We start from the raw sequence: 19,151 nt of genomic DNA on the forward strand, positions 1-19,151 counted from the left end.
AGATGGTACATCTTACATAAAATTTTCACCAATGATTGGAAGCTGTGTGCAAATGATGATCAAAAAATATAATGCCAATCTGCTAGATGGGGGCACTATAATTAAGGTCAAGGAAACTCCACCATTTGTCGGACTGACGTGAAATTCCACAACATGTCCAGGTGAATGTGTTCTAAGAAAGCAGCAAGAACCACGAAGGTGACTAAATTTTTCACCATATTGAGTTTTTTTGAAAAACATATTTTTGACATCTCCTCCTAGGCCGTAGCTCCGATCTGTACCAAAGTTTCTGTGGTATTGCTTATTGATTGTTGCAGCTCAAGTATAAAGTCTGAAGCATGGCAGAAAATATCAGAGAGGTTGTGGATACCAGGTTTGTATTAATATAGTGATTTTGTAACAAAACTCTGAAAATGTTAAATGGTGTACCTTTCAAACAGTCAAACACTTGAAACATGTTTATCAACTACAATTAACTAAATTTACTGCATCACATATACTGAATATTTGAACAAAAAAAATGAAAGGTGGTGACAGAAACATCAAATGAAAACAAACTTTTTTTAAAAAAACTTTGTAATTGAGTGATGATACCAAGAGTTTGAGCAGCCAGAAGCGTGACTTGTAGTAGCAGGTCTTGAATGGGTTGATGAGGAAGAGGAAGAAGAAGCCGTAGAGAGCGAGAGGATTAGCCTGCATCGGTACCATGATGCTATCCCTGAAGAGACAGGACAGCAGGCTGACGCACCACAACACCCCCAGCAGACCTGCAATCTGCGTGCACACACACAAATTCAGTCACAATATTTATCACTATCAAAATATGCTCTTTAATCCAGAGGGATAAATGAACATCCAGTATATTAGATTGTACAAAAAGCAACTGGTAGAAATGCTCATGGTTACAAAGTTATTATTTTCATTTCATTTTGAGGGTTTTGTATTGAGCTACAGTACTTGTTGTGTTTGTTAGACAGCAGGTTTGCATGTGTGTGCTCAGACCTCAAACAGATGTTGATGTGACAGATTGTTTCTGGGGTTGAGTTCAAATATGAGTACATGGTTCACTCCTGCCTGCCTCCAGCCATACGTGTTGATGCCTGGAAGATAAAAACAGCGGGACTGGTATTTTTGTGCGCTTATTTTGAACAGGAAATCGTTCAAGCTTATGTGGTAGGGAAACATGTGTTTGTTTGTGTGTGTGTGTGTGTGTGTGTGTGTGTATGCATACCTAACAGGAAGAGGAATTCTATTAACAGGAAGCCTCCTCTGTAGATCCTGACCATAGGCCAAACATCAGCACTGCGGATCACCACAGCTCCTAGTGACAGGTATAGAAACATGGGAAAAGAGTGTGTAATGTATGGAGAGAGGAGACAAAAGAAAAATGAGAGAAGAACAGAACACTCACACCAGATCACTCACTGCCAACTTATAAACTACTTTATGAGGCAGAAGTACTATCATAAAAATAACATCCCTCCATGCAGCATCAAAGTCATACTGAGTGTAGCAGATTTTCAAATGTTGACATTTGGTTAGGGCTGGGTATCAGAATATCATACTTTTGAGGTATCTACTGAAATAACCCAGTACCGAGTAATATCAAAACTTCTCCAGTCAAACGATACCTGCATTTAGGGCTGGGCGATATGGCTTAAAAAAATATTGTCACATTTTTAGGCTATATCACGGTACATAATATATGACTCAATATTTTGAAAGCTCCTCTAAACCACTGTGGACTACTAAAATACATAATTATTAGATGACCTACAGTTACAATAAAGTTGATTAATACAGTAGCTAGTGTCACAATCAAGTTCAATTAAGTATTGTTACAATAAAGTTAAATAAAGTACTGTTATAATAAAGTTAAAAAAGATAGTGTTATAACTAAATAAATCAAAGCAGAACCATTGGTGCTTTTCATTGTGAAGCACCCAGCTCGACTCAGGCCGAAAGTGTTGATGTTTTTGCTGTGACCCTAAAGCCTCCGGTCAACAGAAGTTAGCAGTTAGCACGAAGTTAAACCGTTACTGCGGTGCCTTTCAACATGAATATTTATTCATTGTGAACTAGAAACACAGTAACAGTTATCCAGTTTATATATTTATAGTATTTGCAAGTCACACTGGTGCTCCATAGTTAAAGAATGCATGTAAACAGTCAGAGTCTGGAGCCCTGCAATTAACAAAAACAAATGCTTTGTCTGCTCACACTATCATTAAACTCATTAAACTGTTACTGCAGCGCCTTTAAACATGATGATTTATTTACTATGAGCTGGAATCAAAGAAACAGCTCTCCAGTTTATATATTAATAGTACTTGCAAGCTGAACTGGTGCTCCTTGGTCACAAAATGCGAATGAATAATAGCAACCTGGAGCCCTGCAGGTACAAAGACGTGCTTCGCCTACTCACACTGTCACTCTGGAGAAACTGATCTGGGTGGGCGGGGGAGTGTGTGTTATGTATCATGTTTGTGAGTTTTCTGCATGTGTCTGTGAGAAGGAGAGAGCCAAAGCTTGCAACTGAACATGTAGCCCACTTAGTAGGAAATACTAGGATATATATCGTGTATCGCCATTCAGCCTGAAAATAGTGGGATATGAGTTTTTGTCCGTATCGCCCAGCCCTACCTGCATCCTGTCCTTTTTGTACCCACATCTATAAAAAACAAACTATTTCATGGTTTTGCTTGCAGCCAATCACCACAAGCATTCTTTGACATAATGTAACATGTATTTGGCCCACTACTGCAGCAGCTACAACCAATACAGTCTATGGTGTGGTGAAGCTGAGCGCAGTGTATTTTAAAGTGTTGGCAGTTCAGCGAGAAGAGATGACACCAAAATGTTTGAAAGTATGGCTACACTACAATCCTGTGGTGTCTGGTGGAATTTTACACAATGCTTCTATTCACACAATGGGTATTAAATGAAGTAAAAAACAAAGGTATCAAATGAAGTACTCTCTTGGTATCTGTATCACTTTGAGGGTACTGGTATTAGTACTGGTATCGCAATATTTTTAAAAGATACCCAGCCCTACATTTGGTGATGTAATATATTCTAAAAACACAACAAAAAAAGTCACAAAATGATTTTGTCCAGTTTTTTTATTACCTCCGCCAAGGAAGTTATGTTTTCGCCGGGATTTGTCTGTTTGTCTGCAAAATAACTCAAAAAGTTCTGAACGGATTTTGATGAAATGAAAAGGAACAGATGATACAATTTTGGTGGTGATCGGTTGAAGCAAAGTGGATAAAATAATAAAATGGCGGGAAATCCGAGCTGCTTGGCGGAGGTCTGCGCTCTCCAAGTGCTTTTCTAGTTGCTACTTTTTTCCAATATTATCGATGAATTCTGCGTCTATGAATGAATTTTATTTTATGAATTTTTGTCTCTACAGCACGTTCAGAAGAAGTGTACTGTAGAGGACATTTTGACTTATTTTTATTTGAACAAATCAGACAAACGGGCAGTAATATGCACAGAGGACAAAGGCCTACTTATTCTAAAACCTTAGTAGCCCACCATATGTCACAATGTAAAGAACATAAATAGGTTATTCCACTCAAGTCATGAAACACACTAATTCCTAATACTAACCCTGACACTACAGTGTGTTCTGCTATGATCAATGTTTGCCAAATATTTTAAGTACTGTATATTTCTGGCCTGGACATACTGGCAGTTGTTTTCCAGGAACTAAAACCTGAGTCACTAGATGATTAAATATTTCAAACCTTAAAAATCTTATATTCTTAGATGCACAATTTTTATAACAATTGTTTAAGAGCTGAATGTGTGTATTACCTGTAATGACCACAGTGACTATTAAGACAAGGAATACTCCACAGTAAAGGCCGACTCTGAAAGTGGTCCAAGCAGGAGCAGGCTGTAGGCAGACACAGACACGCAGTCAGAGCATGACAACACAATTAGTAACAGGCCCAGCTGCCCAGGAGTAATATATATACCTACTGATCTACTATTCAAATTTGAACACACAGAAAACTCAGGCACTCTATAAAACTCATAACACGAATGTTCAGAGAAGTACATATATATATATATATATATATATATATATATATATATATATATATATATATATATATATATACATATATATATATATACACACATACATATACATATATCTATATCTATAGATATAGATATAGATATATACACATATATATCAGGGTTATTACAAATTGTGGACATGCAGACATGTCAAAAAACTGGACCATCTTTCAGCATAACCACATTCTCTGAGCTTGTTGTTCATTACCCAAACAAATAAGTCAAACTAATAATGAATTTGAAATTGCATTTGCAACTTATTCTTAATGTAGATGTCATACATGTAACAAAAAATAAAAAATAAAGGTCTCAGTGTAAAGGCATAATATGGTCTATTTGTCTGGATAGAGTGGACAGCTGTCACCATGTACAGTATAATAATATATTACTGACTGTGTAATTTGAGAGAAGTTTAGTTTGTAGGGTGATATTGGGTGCAAAAAAAGAAAAAGAAAAAGAAAAGAAACAGAGATAGAGAGAGGAATCTATTAGACAGACCATCTTAAAGTGTCAGCAAAATTCATAATGATTGGATTTGTTTGTTTCCCCCCAAGGAAATACAAACTTATTGGGACAGCAATTATCTGGGTTCATTTCATGACAATTTAAATTGGGTACTTGGTCCGTCACTTTGTTGGCAACTGTTAGGAAAGGGAGCTTTCTGTGGGTGAAAGTTTGATTATAAGCAGTTAACAGGACAACAGGAGGCCCTTGGAGGTCTGATCCTTCATAGAGGAAGATCAAGTGACAGCAGGGCATGTTGAATTAATACTGACTGATTGTGTGTGTGTGTGTGTGTGTGTGTGTGTGGGTGGGTGTGCGTGCGTGTGTGTGAAAGAGTCTGACCTGTGCAGCTCCCAGAGGAGGTACCCTCAGCCTCTTCATGGCCCTCTGCCTGTCACCGCCTTCCAACTCTGTTGTGACCAATGCCTGAAAGACACATAGAGAAAGAATTTTGAGGGTTGCTCTTTACCTAACTAATAATAACTGATCACTGATGGCAGGTAAATTTTTCTTACTGTTGCCTTTAAATTACATATTGACATTGTATAAACTTCTTCAGCATTACTGTTATTGACCAGAGCAATGCCAGTGAAGCATTTATAAATTTGAGCATGTTTACACTAATATCTATGTGTGTGTGTGTATGTGTATGTGTGTGTGTGTGTGTACGTGTGCACCTCAGTCTCAGAGATAAGCTGTGTGATCTTCTTGCATGTGTAAAATGGAGCCACTTCAACATGGGCCACCCTCCAGTCAGCCCCTCTCGACGTCTCCAAAATCTTATCATGCTTCTTGAGGATCTTCCTGAAACCTGTGAAATTCAGGTTCTACAGGGACAGGGACACAGACACGGATGGTGTTTCATGAAAGAAGATTCAGACCTGTCAAAAGCAGCTGAGTAAACACAGTTGATGAAAGATGTCAAACTATAAGTGACCTAAATATGACAAAAGGCTCTGCATGTGGTTTAGCTGTATTTAGTAAAGCAGATCGAATGCAAACTGAATGTGCAGTATAACCCCTGTTTGCACTGACTTAAATTATATCTCTACAATTAATGGCTTAATCTACAAGTGTAATTATAACCACATCCTGTTGAGGATTATTCTACTCATTACTTAAAGCTGTTTGAATTGATTTGTCTCAGGGGCCGGGAACAAGCTGAAAACACATCTGACATATTATAAAGCTGTTATGACAAACAGGCTAACAAACGGCTGCTTAATTACAAATCCAGCACTTATCTGAAGTTGTGTTTGTGTCCACATGATGAATGTCAGTCCAGTATTCACTCTCTTTACGCTGTTCTTTATCAACTCCTGAGGGGAAATATCTGGCTCTTTAGCTGCTAAATGCTCCACTATGCTCACCAGCTAATAGCTAGATTTGTCTTTTGGTGAAGGACAGGTAGTGTACAGTGGCTTTATCAGTGTTTTGCTGTAGAGCAGTGAGAGTAAACTAAAATAGTTAAGTGCCATACCATAATAATGAGCTAAAAGAGGCCAGGTAGTTCAGTAGAGCTGAGAGGAACTGCAAAGTTAGTGATAATTCTATGATGGTTCATCACTATGACACCTTTCACACTTCACATAGTCTATTGATTGTTAGTATCAACGTATTGATAATGCTGGGTTCAGACTACACCACATTTATCTCTGCTCCGACAGTCACCATATCAGATTATTTAATTGTGGAATCATAAAATCTTGCTGTGACTTGGCCAGCAGACATGACTACATGTTGGTCTGCGACCAATCATCACTGGTCATCTATCATGATGTGCATGATGTCATTGGGTTATTCTTGTCATATTTTTATTATTATTACTATTATTTCAGTCATTTTGGCTTTTTATGTGCCCGCCGAAATGTTAATATTGTAATGTAAGAAGTGGCGGCAGATGGCAGGAGCTACATTTGAAGTATGCATGTGAAGTATGCAAGTCACTGAATCCCCTACAACAAGTTCCTGCAAATGTTTCACAATTAAAAGCCTTTTTTTAAGAATATGAAGGGATCCTCTCAACCGAAGTTATTAATTATTTTATTTAATTTTAAATGAATACAGGAAGTGTTGAGTTTGAAATGACGGTATGATACGTTAATTTTAACAGGGCAAATGAGGGCGGATTAAAAGTAAAAATAGAATAATACAGAGGGAATAACAACAAAAGGCTTGTTTTTTATGTAGTTTGTTTCAAATGAAGCCGGCACCCTCTGCAGCTGTGGTAAGTAAAAGCTCTGCCACTATTTTTGAATTTTATTCCTTTATACCCTTCTCTATTATGAAGAAACCACATTCTGTGCTAGCCTGATGCTGTTGGCAGAACTCAGTGGGTTGCTTAAGTGCCTCTGCTGTTTCATGCAATAATTTTGCCTTTTTACTCTGTGTGGTAACATCCCTACAGGAAATATCAAAAAGGCTGTGGTGTTGTTGCCCTACAGTTGTCTATGGCAGCAGATCGCTCTGTGTTTCTATTGGTCAAGGTGACGGCTGAGGAAGACAAAAAGAAAATCAAACATGCTTGACTTTCTGTCCGGACGTCATGAGGTGTCCCAGACATAGCGTTGGTTGTCGTCTACTGTGATGCAATACAACCAGGATAAAACAAAGGATAATTTGTTTCAAAAAACTGCACTGACAATGGCAAAACTGGTCAAACTAAAGTTAATATTTATTGTCCTCTTCACATTTTTGCTGTGAATTAATTTATTAATATCACATCTATAGCAGCCACAACAAAGACATTACAATCAGTTATCTGGCCTAAAACACTCTCTCTCAGCCTACTTATGAATAGTCTGGTGAGCCTTTTCAGGTTGCGACAGCTGTATGTATCAACCTGTGAGCCCAATAACCCAATAGCTAATGGCTATTATGCTGTATATACAGTCCCTGACAAAAGTCTTGTCGCTTATCCAAGTTGTAGGAACAACAAATAATAACCTGACTTGTAGTTGATCAATTGGAATCAGAAATGGCTTATATGAAAGGCAAAGGCCTCTAGATTATGCTTATTATACCAAAATAAAGTTGTGCATCATTCACTGAATTTTATCATTTAATTAGGACAGAAAAGTCAGATCTTGCTTGGACAAAAGTCTTGTCGCATACAATAATAATGTACTGTAGAAATGATACTTTATTTTGAATACACAAACATGCTCCAATAACATCAGAACATAAAGTCATGGTGCCTTGGGAAAAAGAATTAATATCGTGTATGACTCCCATGAGCTTGGAGGACTGCATCCATACGTCTCGGCAATGACTCAAATAACTTATTGATGAAGTCATCTGGAATGGCAAAGAAAGCAGTCTTGCAGGACTCCCAGAGTTCATCAAGATTCTTTGGTTTCATCTTCCAAGTCTCCTCCTTCATCTTACCCCAGACATGCTCAATAATGTTCATGTCTGGTGATTGGGCTGGCCAATCCTGGAGCACCTTGACCTTCTTCACTTTCAGGAACTTTGATGTGGAGGCTGAAGTATGAGAAGGAGCACCACCCTGCTGAAGAATTTGCCCTCTCTTGTGGTTTGGAATGTAATGGGCAGCGAGAACCTCTTGATACTTCAGGCTGTTGATGTTGCCATCCACTCTGCAGGTCTCTCGCACACCCCCATACTGGATGTAACCCCAAACCATGATTTTTCCTCCACCAAACTTGACTGTTTTCTGGGTGAATCTTGGGTCCATGCGGGTTCCAACAGGTCTTCTGCAGTATTTGCGGCGATTGGGATGCAGTTCAATGGATGATTCATCAGAAAAATCAACCTTCTGCCACTTTTCCACTGTCCATCCTTTCTGCAAGCTGTGGGCCTTGGCAAATGCAGCACGATTCTTTTGTTGTCTTCTGTTTAATGCTGGTTTGTGAGCAGTAATTCGGCCATGGAGACCATTGCGTGAGAGAATTCGACAAACTGTTCTGGTAGATACAGGGGTTTCTGGTGACCAGTTCTGATGTAGCTCTGCTGCAGTTGAAAAAGGGCTGGCCCTGGACTGCCGAAGCAACAAACGGTCCTCTCTAACAGTTGTGTTACGGGGTCTGCCTGACCTGGGCTTGTCATGAACGTCACCAGTTTCTTCAAATCTTTTTTTTATCCTCTCCACTTGACGTTTGGATACACTGAAGATGTCTGCCATCTCAGCAGCAGACTTGGTCTTCAGGCTCTTGATGATCAGCACTTTGGTCTGTGGTTGAATCTTTGGCATGTTGTCAGCGGTCAGGTTGCACTTCACATGAAGGTCTGGTGTGCTGGGGTTCTTTTTATACACACCTGGGAATGTGTTAATTACAGTATTTGTCACAGGTGGAGCTCTAATCTGTGATTGGTTGAATCGTTTAAAGACACGACAAGACTTTTGTCCAAGCAAGATCTGACCTTTCTGTCCTAATTAAATGATAAAACTCAATGAATGATACACAACTTTATTTTGGTATAATAAGCATAATCTAAAGGCCTTTGCCTTTCATATAAGCTATTTCTGATCCCAATTGATCAACTACAAGTCAGGTTATTATTTGTTGTTCCTACAACTAGGATAAGCGACAAGACTTTTGTCAGGGACTGTATTATATGAACTTTATAAAACAAATTTTACCTTTTTAGGGTGCTTTTTAAACATCTTGCTAGGGACAACAAATGAAGATTAGCCTGAAGTCTAACTCTGTTTCTTCAAATGTCTTTAGTCTGCATGTGTAAATATGCACCTGATAGTTCTGCAGCAGTATGAGGCTGAGGTAGAACTCGGAGAAGGCCAACTGCAGGTCCTTTATGTTTCTATGTTTGCATCGCTCTTGCTGCGACAGGGCGAACACCGTCTTCCTCCTCCTCAGGCCCCGCCCGTTAGCCCAGCTCTCCCTCTGAGCATCCAATGATGACTGCAGCTCGTTCTGCAGCGTGGCGAATCGCCGCTGAGCCTCAGCCAGCTTTTCTGGAGGGAAGAGAGGGAAAGAGATGAGGATGATTTTAAAGATAGAAAGCCTCTGCAGCATAATAAGCAAAACAAACTGCCAGAGCTATATCTAAATGAGAGATTTCTAGCTTTAAAGTATATGAATGTGTGTGCGTAAAGCAGAGACAGTAGTTGTCATCATTACCAGAGTAGAAGGTGTTGATCTTGGCCAGTTCTTTTTCACATGTCTGGAAGAACTTCTCCTCAAACTTGGCATAGTACCTCTTAACGGTATCCTCATCTGTGACTGCAAGAAGATACCAGTTGTTAGATTAGTGAACCTTGAAGAACAGAGTGAAGACTATTTGTCTCACAGCACTGATCAAACCACCTTAATGAACCTGCATTTACATAGAGAATAAACAGGAGGACAGAAAGGGAAGGTGAAGAGAGGACAGCAAAGGCACAACAAGGACAAGCAGGAATGGAGGACTGAGTGTGTGAATGTAAAATTCCATGTTCCATACAGCAAGGCCTGCGTACCCTCCTGCTCTGACCAGCAGATGGAGCAGTGAGACAACAGCAGGGAGTCCAGCTCTGGCAACAGTTTTCAAAAGGTGGATTTTCCTTTGTTTCTATGAACTCTTGAATCTGTCTTAGCTTAATTTGCCTTAAATTTAAATATTTTAAATTTGATATTTTAGTGTGTGTAACTGGGCTTTTATTCCCGCAGTGTATATACATTACAAGTTTAATGTGGTTTGCATACTTTTTATAATAAATCATGAATGACAAAAAAAGTACTTTTAAACACACTGAAATGATTTCACCAAGTTTTATATTGAAAGCCACAAGCAAAATAAGCATATTTTTTTTGTTTATATAAACATTAAAGTAATTGCATGGCCAATACCTTATGGTATGGTAACACATGAAAACTATATGCATTGCAAATGTGCATTAACGTTAAAGGACAGTCTTTGAAGTTCTTGCTCAAGCATCTGTGTCACTGTAGATCAGGCATGTGCAAAATCTGGCTTGGGGGCCAATCATGGCCCATGGACCAATTTTTAAACAGCCCCCTGCTTGTTGTATGAATTATACTAAATGTGGCCAACTGCACATATCAGTTAATCATGTTGGATCACTTTACATTTTTTTCATTCACCTCACAATGCAGGACTATCACACAGTTTGTAGACATGAACAAAGTAGGAACTATGCAGACGAAACTAATGTGTTTTCATAAACGGATGTTAACAAGCAAACGAATGGTTGCCTAACAGCAGGCATTTCCTGCGAGGTAGAAGACATGGCCATAGCAAAAAAGTGTAAAGTCAACAGCGAGGGCCGCTGCTTTCTGGAGTGGCAGAAGGTTGAATACTTTTTTTTTTTTTTTTTGCTGCACGCCCACTCTGTAAGCAAGGCAACAGCAAAACAAACTGATGTTGCATGCTGCATATGTGCTGCATGCTGCTAACTCTGGTCAACTCTGGACAGTAAGTCTTTCAAAGTAATCAAACATGGTTTCAATGATGATTAAAATTTGAAATGGTAATACTAACCGTCTGGAATTTTAACATTGTTTATTGTCAAACTGGTAACTGTTTCATCCCTATCCTGGTCTATGACTATAGACTACAGTGCAGAGATGCTGACACATGAAATGTCATCTTCTTTGCACATTTATTTATCTCCTATTCTTTTTTGTATTTTTTTAAGGAGTATTTATGGCTCTTTCAGACTTACAAACAATCAATCCGAAAAGATGGCTTATAACAACGATCATGTACTGTATGTTTATTGCATGTTACAGTGTGTGAAATGAGTCTAATTAAAATCTTCCATGGTTGTTGAGGTTGTCCGATTGTGTGTTAAATGTGGGGTGAACTGTACTGCTATGATGTTGCTACATCAGCTTGCATTATCAATCTGTGCTCTCATGCTTTCAAAATAGAGCAAAACAACACACAGAATTTGGCCATGGTGCTGTTCTTCTGTTCTACCTCCATCACTTTGTTTTGTGTGAGTTTTTTCTAAAATGACCCACCAGCAGGTGTGTTGTGCATCATTTCATGTCGTATTATGATTGGCTGGTTTGTAGATATGACTCATAGCAGCCTTCACACTGTGGGAACTTGGTCATCAGTGTTACCAAAGCTCTAGACTCACAAGTCAGTCTTTAGACGCTTTGTTTAACTAAACACTGATGTCTTTCTCCCTGATTTTGTGTTTAGATGGGGGGATACAATTTCAGAGTTTAAAAAAACTCCCTACGTTGCAGAACCAATAGTAAATCTGCAGGGCGGACCTTCGGTGGTTCGCTGATCTCTTGTGCTCGTAAACATAGTCCGACTGCGTTAAAAGTTTTAAACAAAGTCGCTGTAAGTCCTTCATTTCCACAATCTTGTGGACTGAGCACATGTTTGATGAAACCGAGTTAAATCTCTCGGCATCCATTTTCAAGCTCTCTGTGCATTTGTTTCCTTGCGGACGAGAAAAGGGGGAGCGCACATTTCCAGGAGGGCGTGTCCTAAAAAATGCAAGAGGTGTTGCTTTGTTGCTGGCTGTTTTCTCCGGTGTGTTAAACACACTTTAGAAAAATGAAATGAAAGTGAAATATAATTTGTGAATCCACCCTGCAATTCAGATCTACTCTAAAATTGAATGGCTTCTTCCTTTAGCCATGCTTCACCTTTCCACCAAGTTTCATAAAAATCAGGCCAATAGTTTTTCTGTAATTCTGCTCACAGACAGACAAACAGCACTGAAAAACATATCTCCTTGGTAGAGGTAATAAGACAGATGAGATAAACTAAATTTAGAAACCAATCTTTTAACCAAGTTGTCCATCAAAGTTTAAGATCGTTTTCAAAACAAGTGACGTGACAGCATCTTGTTTGGGAGAATCATATTGATATCAGTGTTATATTTACTTGTCTCCCAAACACCATGCTAAAACATTTAATTCCTGTTCCTCCCATTGAGTCAAATGTTTTTTTTTATAGTTTTACCAGAACAGAGTCCTGTAATTTCAATCAAAAAAGGACAGAGTGAACCTGTGTGTCCAACCACTAACTTGTACCCACTGTCACGTCAACAACAACCAAACAACAGACCGGGCAGGTGGTTTTGAGTCAGACTCTGCAGACTCAGTGATTCACTGTGTTTCAGACTGGCTGCTTTTAGACAAGACACCAAATTAACTAAATTGGAGTGTCCCAACCACTCCCTCCCTCCCCCTCTCTCTCTTTCTCTAACTCTCTCTCTCCAGTGCACAAACACACAAACAGCCACCACAGTCAGACTACAGTAATCTCCTTATCCCTTTTTGGCCTTATTCGGCTCTTTTCTCTCTGTGTCTCCACTCATGTCATCATGATTATTATCATTATTATCATTATGGCATGTCTGTCTCTGGGTAATAGGCTATACTTTCCATTTGACAATTGATGTTTTTTAGCTCTATTTTTCTGCAACACTCTGCTTTACTCTCACACAGTTACACACACTGACACTTGGTAGCCAGGTGCAGAGGTGTGCTCACGGCCAACGTAGCTCTGTGTCTCGCTCAAAGGTAGTTAGAGGGAGGGACAGCATTACATGACACTTAAAGGTCGCTTTACGCAAGTAACAAAAAAATATTTTCTCTCCTCATCTGGTGCTTTCTAGTCATGCAGATAGATTATGTCAGTTGTCCAGTTTTTTAAATATCTTTTTATCCCTCAATACAATAAACATAAATGGAATGTCACTGACAGTGTTCAGAGCATTAAAAATATTTTTTCTCTCCCAGTCAACCTCTCTTTACAATGTCCCCATTCTTGTGGATCAAGCAGCAACCCCCAAGGCTGAAAAATGAAGCCAACGCAGAAGGGCCAGAAACTGCAGTTCCTCAAATGGCCACTTGAGGCTGGCTCCAAAAGCCAGTCAATCCCCACAGACCCCTTTGTTTAAATGCCCAACTTTACAGCAGAAATAAACATGTTTACAGCCTGGTACAAAAAAAAAACAGTTTTGGCCTCTTTATCTAATTTCTACTTCATTAAAATAGTAAGGGGGTGAAGTTTATATGTTATCAAGGCTTTAAGTTTCAAAATTAGGAGCATGGCTGTTTTCAGTTTTGACAGGTGGGGGCCATCTATTGACAAGTTGCTACCACGGCTACAATGTTGGTTAGGTAACGTAACCGCTGTGTAACCCCAGATACAGGCATAGCTGACAGTGTTGCTACTTTAGTGTGTTTTCAGTTCATGAAAGTTAACTGTAACCTTCTGGCTGTCTAAAAAGTCTTCTTCAGCTACTTACTTTCAAAGCTACTTACAAAGCTACTTTGTATTAATATGCACCATGCTAACCAAGCTAGCAGATAGTGTTAGAGTTAGCTCAACCCTTTCGTCCAAAGATAGTCTTTAATTCTATACTACTATATGCCACTACAACCAAAAAACAAATTAAAAACAATATACAAAGTAGGTCTGTGAAACTCAAGTCACCAACCGAATTTTAGTCATGTTTAATAAATTAATTTCTTCATCCACCTACCCCTTACGTACAACCACGAATCCAACTATGCAGGTCCAAATACACAACAAGTTGTCTTTGTGGGCTACTTTCATAAATTGAGTCAACATTTTTAAAAGGGCAGTTTGAATAAGGATGGGAATATATCAGATATTATCAGTAACAACGCCAATTCAGTTTATTGGTCCTATTATTTGTCAATTCCCTTATTGATTCCTAATCAAATTTCTGCAAAAAAAAAAAAAAAGAAAGAAAAGAAAGTAGGCCTACAGGTTTTCAGAGTCAATACAGTTGTTTTATTATCTCAGTCTGAACACAGTGTACAGTAGATGAAATGAGAGAATATTTGTACAACATTTATTTTCATTTAGGTTTTCTAAGTAAAAGAAAAAACATTATAATATATAAACCTATGTATTATCTAAGATATTCAACCTCAGAAACATACATGGTGCTCGGTTGGGAGGCAAGGGCACTTGTGTGTTGAGTGTCAAATACATGGCATTTCTTACATTTAAGCCCATATTGTGCAGAAAGATGTTTCAGCATATTTCTGGTGTTTCCACCCTTATTTATTTTTTCTAAGTTTCCACAATTGTAGACCCATGAATTTGATAATATTGTTTTGCCATGCGCACCTGTCAGAAAAACATGTATGAATAAAGGAATTGATAGGAATTGATGAGCACTTGGACTGGTTCTTCATTCCCATCCCGAAGTTTTAAGCAATGTAATCAACCCTGTGTGTCCAGTAAGAGAGACAAAACGACTCAAATCCTGGAAAAATGCAGATGAGTTGGGATACAAAAAGATAACATGCCGGTGTGTTGACAAGATATAGGACAAAACAAAACTAAATATAATTACTGTCAGAAAACCACAGAGTGTATTCCAGCCTTTGCAGGAGCTCTAACTGCTGTGTGTGTGCGCGTGTGCGTGTGTATGACTGCACTCAGGATCGGCAGGTGAGCTGGATGTCAGGTTCACAGTTAACAGTGAGTGTAATAGTGAATGCTTAGTGTGAGGTATAGTTGTCAGAACATAAATGCTACAGCCACTCGAGAGTTATGCAGAGTTAGGTTAGCCCCCCCGTTAGCAACAACTGAGCCCTGGGGCATTAAAGGAGTCTCCCCTGAGCTCTCTGACCTCAGCCGGAAGGCTAGAGCAGTTTCTGACAAAGCAGTCTGTTACACAAGGTTTTTCTGAAGTAATGTCACTCATCACCAGACCCATCAGGATCTGCAGTTTTTTTTAAGGGCTGTACCCCACTCAGAATCAGATTTGATGTTCCAAACAAATATTCAACATGTCTTTTTTTTTAATTATTATTATACAGCTGAACATTGTGAACAAGCTAATGGTGCCAACGACAGATCGGAAATGTGCAACATTTTTTTGCTGACATTAAATATCAAACAAAAATCAAAAACTGTGTCATATTAAGTTGCTGTGAGCTGTAAATTAACAATTTCTAAGCAGAAGAGAGAAGATAATGTTATCTTAGAGAAAGTCAAGGGCGTTTACTCTGCAGCAAAATCTGGGGACCAAAACCTCCCGGGAAGTACACGGCACAGCACACTGACTAGCAAAAAAAGACTGGTCTACTTGAAGTAATCTCAGTCAACTGAGCAGTCTCCAACTGATGAACTGAACCTCAAACTTTGAAAGGGCAGCCCCTTTTTTTTTTCTTCAGCAGTTAATTTAGACGATTTTTTGGCTTGTAATGTGAGTGTGATATTGAATATGATATTCATTCAAGATACTTTTTTTTTTTTTTTTTTTTTAAATCTAAGGTGGTGTCATCAGAATTCTGCGTCACCCTGAAAAAAACCACTGATGGAATAATGTGATTAAAGAAGCCATAACAGTGTTACTCAAATCTGTTTACAATACTCATTATTTTGATAGTCACAATAGATGTGAATATAGCATAATTCTAATTTGATTTAGCTTTTTGACTACTGAATATGTTTTACATACATATACACATGTATACAAACATATACAGTACAGGCCAAAAGTTTGGACACACCTTCTCATTCTATGCGTTTCCTTTATTTTCATGACTATTTACATTGTAGATTCTCACTGAAGGCATCAAAACTATGAATGAACATATGTGGAGTTATGTACTTAACAAAAAAAGGTGAAATAACTGAAAACATGTTTTATATTCTAGTTTCTTCAAAATAGCCACCCTTTGCTCTGATTACTGCTTTGCACACTCTTGGCATTCTCTCCATGAGCTTCAAGAGGTAGTCACCTGAAATGGTTTCCACTTCACAGGTGTGCCTTATCAGGGTTAATTAGTGGAATTTCTTGCTTTATCAATGGGGTTGGGACCATCAGTTGTGTTGTGCAGAAGTCAGGTTAATACACAGCCGACAGCCCTATTGGACAACTGTTAAAATTCATATTATGGCAAGAACCAATCAGCTAACTAAAGAAAAACGAGTGGTCATCATTACTTTAAGAAATGAAGGTCAGTCAGTCCGGAAAATTGCAAAAACTTTAAATGTGTCCCCAAGTGGAGTCGCAAAAACCATCAAGCGCTACAACCAAACTGGCACACATGAGGACCGACCCAGGAAAGGAAGACCAAGAGTCACCTCTGCTTCTGAGGATAAGTTCATCTGAGTCACCAGCCTCAGAAATGGCAAGTTAACAGCAGCTCAGATCAGAGACCAGATGAATGCCACACAGAGTTCTAGCAGCAGACCCATCTCTAGAACAACTGTTAAGAGGAGACTGCGCCAATCAGGCCTTCATGGTCAAATAGCTGCTAGGAAACCACTGCTAAGGAGAGGCAACAAGCAGAAGAGATTTGTTTGGGCCAAGAAACACAAGGAATGGACATTAGACCAGTGGAAATCTGTGCTTTGGTCTGATGAGTCCAAATTTGAGATCTTTGGTTCCAACCGCCATGTCTTTGTGAGACGCAGAAAAGGTGAACGGATGGATTCCACATGCCTGGTTCCCACTGTGAAGCATGGAGGAGGAGGTGTGATGGTGTGGGGGTGTTTTGCTGGTGACACTGTTGGGGATTTATTCAAAATTGAAAGCACACTGAACCAGCATGGCTACCACAGCATCCTGCAGCGACATGCCATCCCATCCAGTTTGCGTTTAGTTGGACGATCATTTATTTTTCAACAGGACAATGACCCCAAACACACCTCCAGGCTGTGTAAGGGCTATTTGACCAAGAAGGAGAGTGATGGAGTGCTGCGGCAGATGACCTGGCCTCCACAGTCACCGGACCTGAACCCAATCGAGATGGTTTGGGGTGAGCTGGACCGCAGAGTGAAGGCAAAGGGGCCAACAAGTGCTAAACACCTCTGGGAACTCCTTCAAGACTGTTGGAAAGCCATCTCAGGTGACTACCTCTTGAAGCTCATGGAGAGAATGCCAAGACTGTGTAAAGCAGTAATCAGAGCAAAGGGTGGCTATTTTGAAGAAACTAGAATATAAAACATGTTTTCAGTTATTTCACCTTTTTTTGTTAAGTACATAACTCCACATGTGTTCATTCATAGTTTTGATGCCTTCAGTGAGAATCTACAATGTAAATAGTCATGAAAATAAAGAAAACACATTGAATGAGAAGGTGTGTCCAAACTTTTGGCCTGTACTGTATGTATATATATTACTCAGTCATAACAATACATTATGCTCATATGCTTAGTACACAGAATTACTAAGAGCTCCACAGAAAGGATGAAGAACCATGTTCACAGGTGGCATTTGTTGTATAGGGTTCATTCATTATTTTTGTCACTGAATTTCCTTCTAATTCATACTATCACAGGATCATTTACGCATGTGTCTATACCTGCGCAAACATATTTTTTGTGAACTTCCAAAAGAAAAAGACTATTTCCTGTCATTCTACTATGTTATGTCAACATACTCTAGGTACAGTGTTAGCATAGCATAATTGCAGAGCAAACAATTTACGGGGACACATGAACCATTTTGTGCCTGTGTTGTCATCAGTCAAACAGCCTGACTGGAAAGCCTGCTAAAAGTCCTCCTGTGTATTCTTATGGTATGATGCACAGTTGTACACTTTCTCTAAGTGGTTCTTTCCAAACTGTATACCAGTCAATTATATGTGAGAACTCCAAAACCCAGTGAATGAGACTTAGAGTAACTGCAGCTTGATGTCAAAACAAACACTGTCAACATTAAATAATAATTATCTTTTTTTTTTTTTTTTTTTAAAGTCACTTCTCAGTCCCTGTAGAAGTGTTATTACTCTAACTGAAGGGATTTTCAACTGATTTTTTGTGGTCAATTATTGTTGTGCAAGCACCTACTGATACTGCAGCTTAATGTGAAATTACATAATTCTGCCAAACAGAGCAGCTGATAAGGTCAGTCACATGGAGGAGAGACAAACATGGTGAAAGACAGTAGTTGAAAGAGAGTGAACCACAGAAAAAGTCACAGGGATCATTAGGGAGGCCATGGTACAAGATGGAGGGATAAGAAAAGTGATAGATGGTTCGTGAGATTGATAGAACAACAACAACATGATGGGAAATACAAGAGACCTCTCCTTTTAGTCTGGTGCTTTATTGACTCAGTGAGCTTTAGCACTGCATCTCAAAGTGCTATCCATTCAGAGGTGGAGAAATTTTGATGTTTTACATTGTCTTGCCTTTTATTTTTTCTGTTGACTTTGCTGACAGACATCCAGCTAGCCTTGGCTGCTCCACACTGCACACTACTCGGGTCAGATGGGAGCTAGCCAGTGGTGCTGCTCATCTGGAGATTACTGCTATGGCAACATGGTAGCCACCATCTGGTTTCCTCCCTCAGGTTGCCCAAGTGAGTAAGTGGCTTCATTTTGAGCCGCAAAACCCTTTTAGCATTGTTAACAATTTTAGCACCATTAGCAATACTTACACTGCCAACTAATGATGCACAAGTTGACCCACAGCTGTAGGTCCGAAGGTTTGTATAAGCTTGTTAGAAAATATTGGGGGTTTCCGGCAGGTGGGTCATGAAGTAACAAAGCATTGTTCTGAGTAAGTTATTAATAACTTACAGAAACATTGTGCAATAATCCAACTCACGCCTTCTCTTTGTCTTTCTCTGTCTCTTTTAGACAGCAAGCCGCTGTATC

The 19,151-nt window shown here is 39.1% G+C and overlaps 1 protein-coding gene across 1 annotated transcript in view; it reads right to left on the reverse strand.

Annotated features, from left to right (window-relative positions):
• The window catches only part of LOC117272274 (xenotropic and polytropic retrovirus receptor 1 homolog), a 65,255-nt gene that overhangs the window by 8,000 nt on the left and 38,104 nt on the right, over window positions 1–19,151 (reverse strand). The window contains exons 3-10 of the mRNA XM_033651105.2: window positions 9,702–9,803; window positions 9,312–9,535; window positions 5,277–5,426; window positions 4,942–5,025; window positions 3,823–3,904; window positions 1,232–1,321; window positions 1,003–1,100; window positions 595–774 (exon numbers count right to left, since the gene is read on the reverse strand). Of these exons, the coding sequence (XP_033506996.1) occupies window positions 595–774; window positions 1,003–1,100; window positions 1,232–1,321; window positions 3,823–3,904; window positions 4,942–5,025; window positions 5,277–5,426; window positions 9,312–9,535; window positions 9,702–9,803 (1,010 nt within the window). The remainder of the gene's footprint in view (window positions 1–594; window positions 775–1,002; window positions 1,101–1,231; window positions 1,322–3,822; window positions 3,905–4,941; window positions 5,026–5,276; window positions 5,427–9,311; window positions 9,536–9,701; window positions 9,804–19,151) is intronic.

The sequence above is a fragment of the Epinephelus lanceolatus genome, chromosome 12 (assembly GCF_041903045.1).
Source record: "Epinephelus lanceolatus isolate andai-2023 chromosome 12, ASM4190304v1, whole genome shotgun sequence".
In the NCBI taxonomy this organism is placed as follows: Eukaryota; Metazoa; Chordata; class Actinopteri; order Perciformes; family Serranidae; genus Epinephelus; species Epinephelus lanceolatus.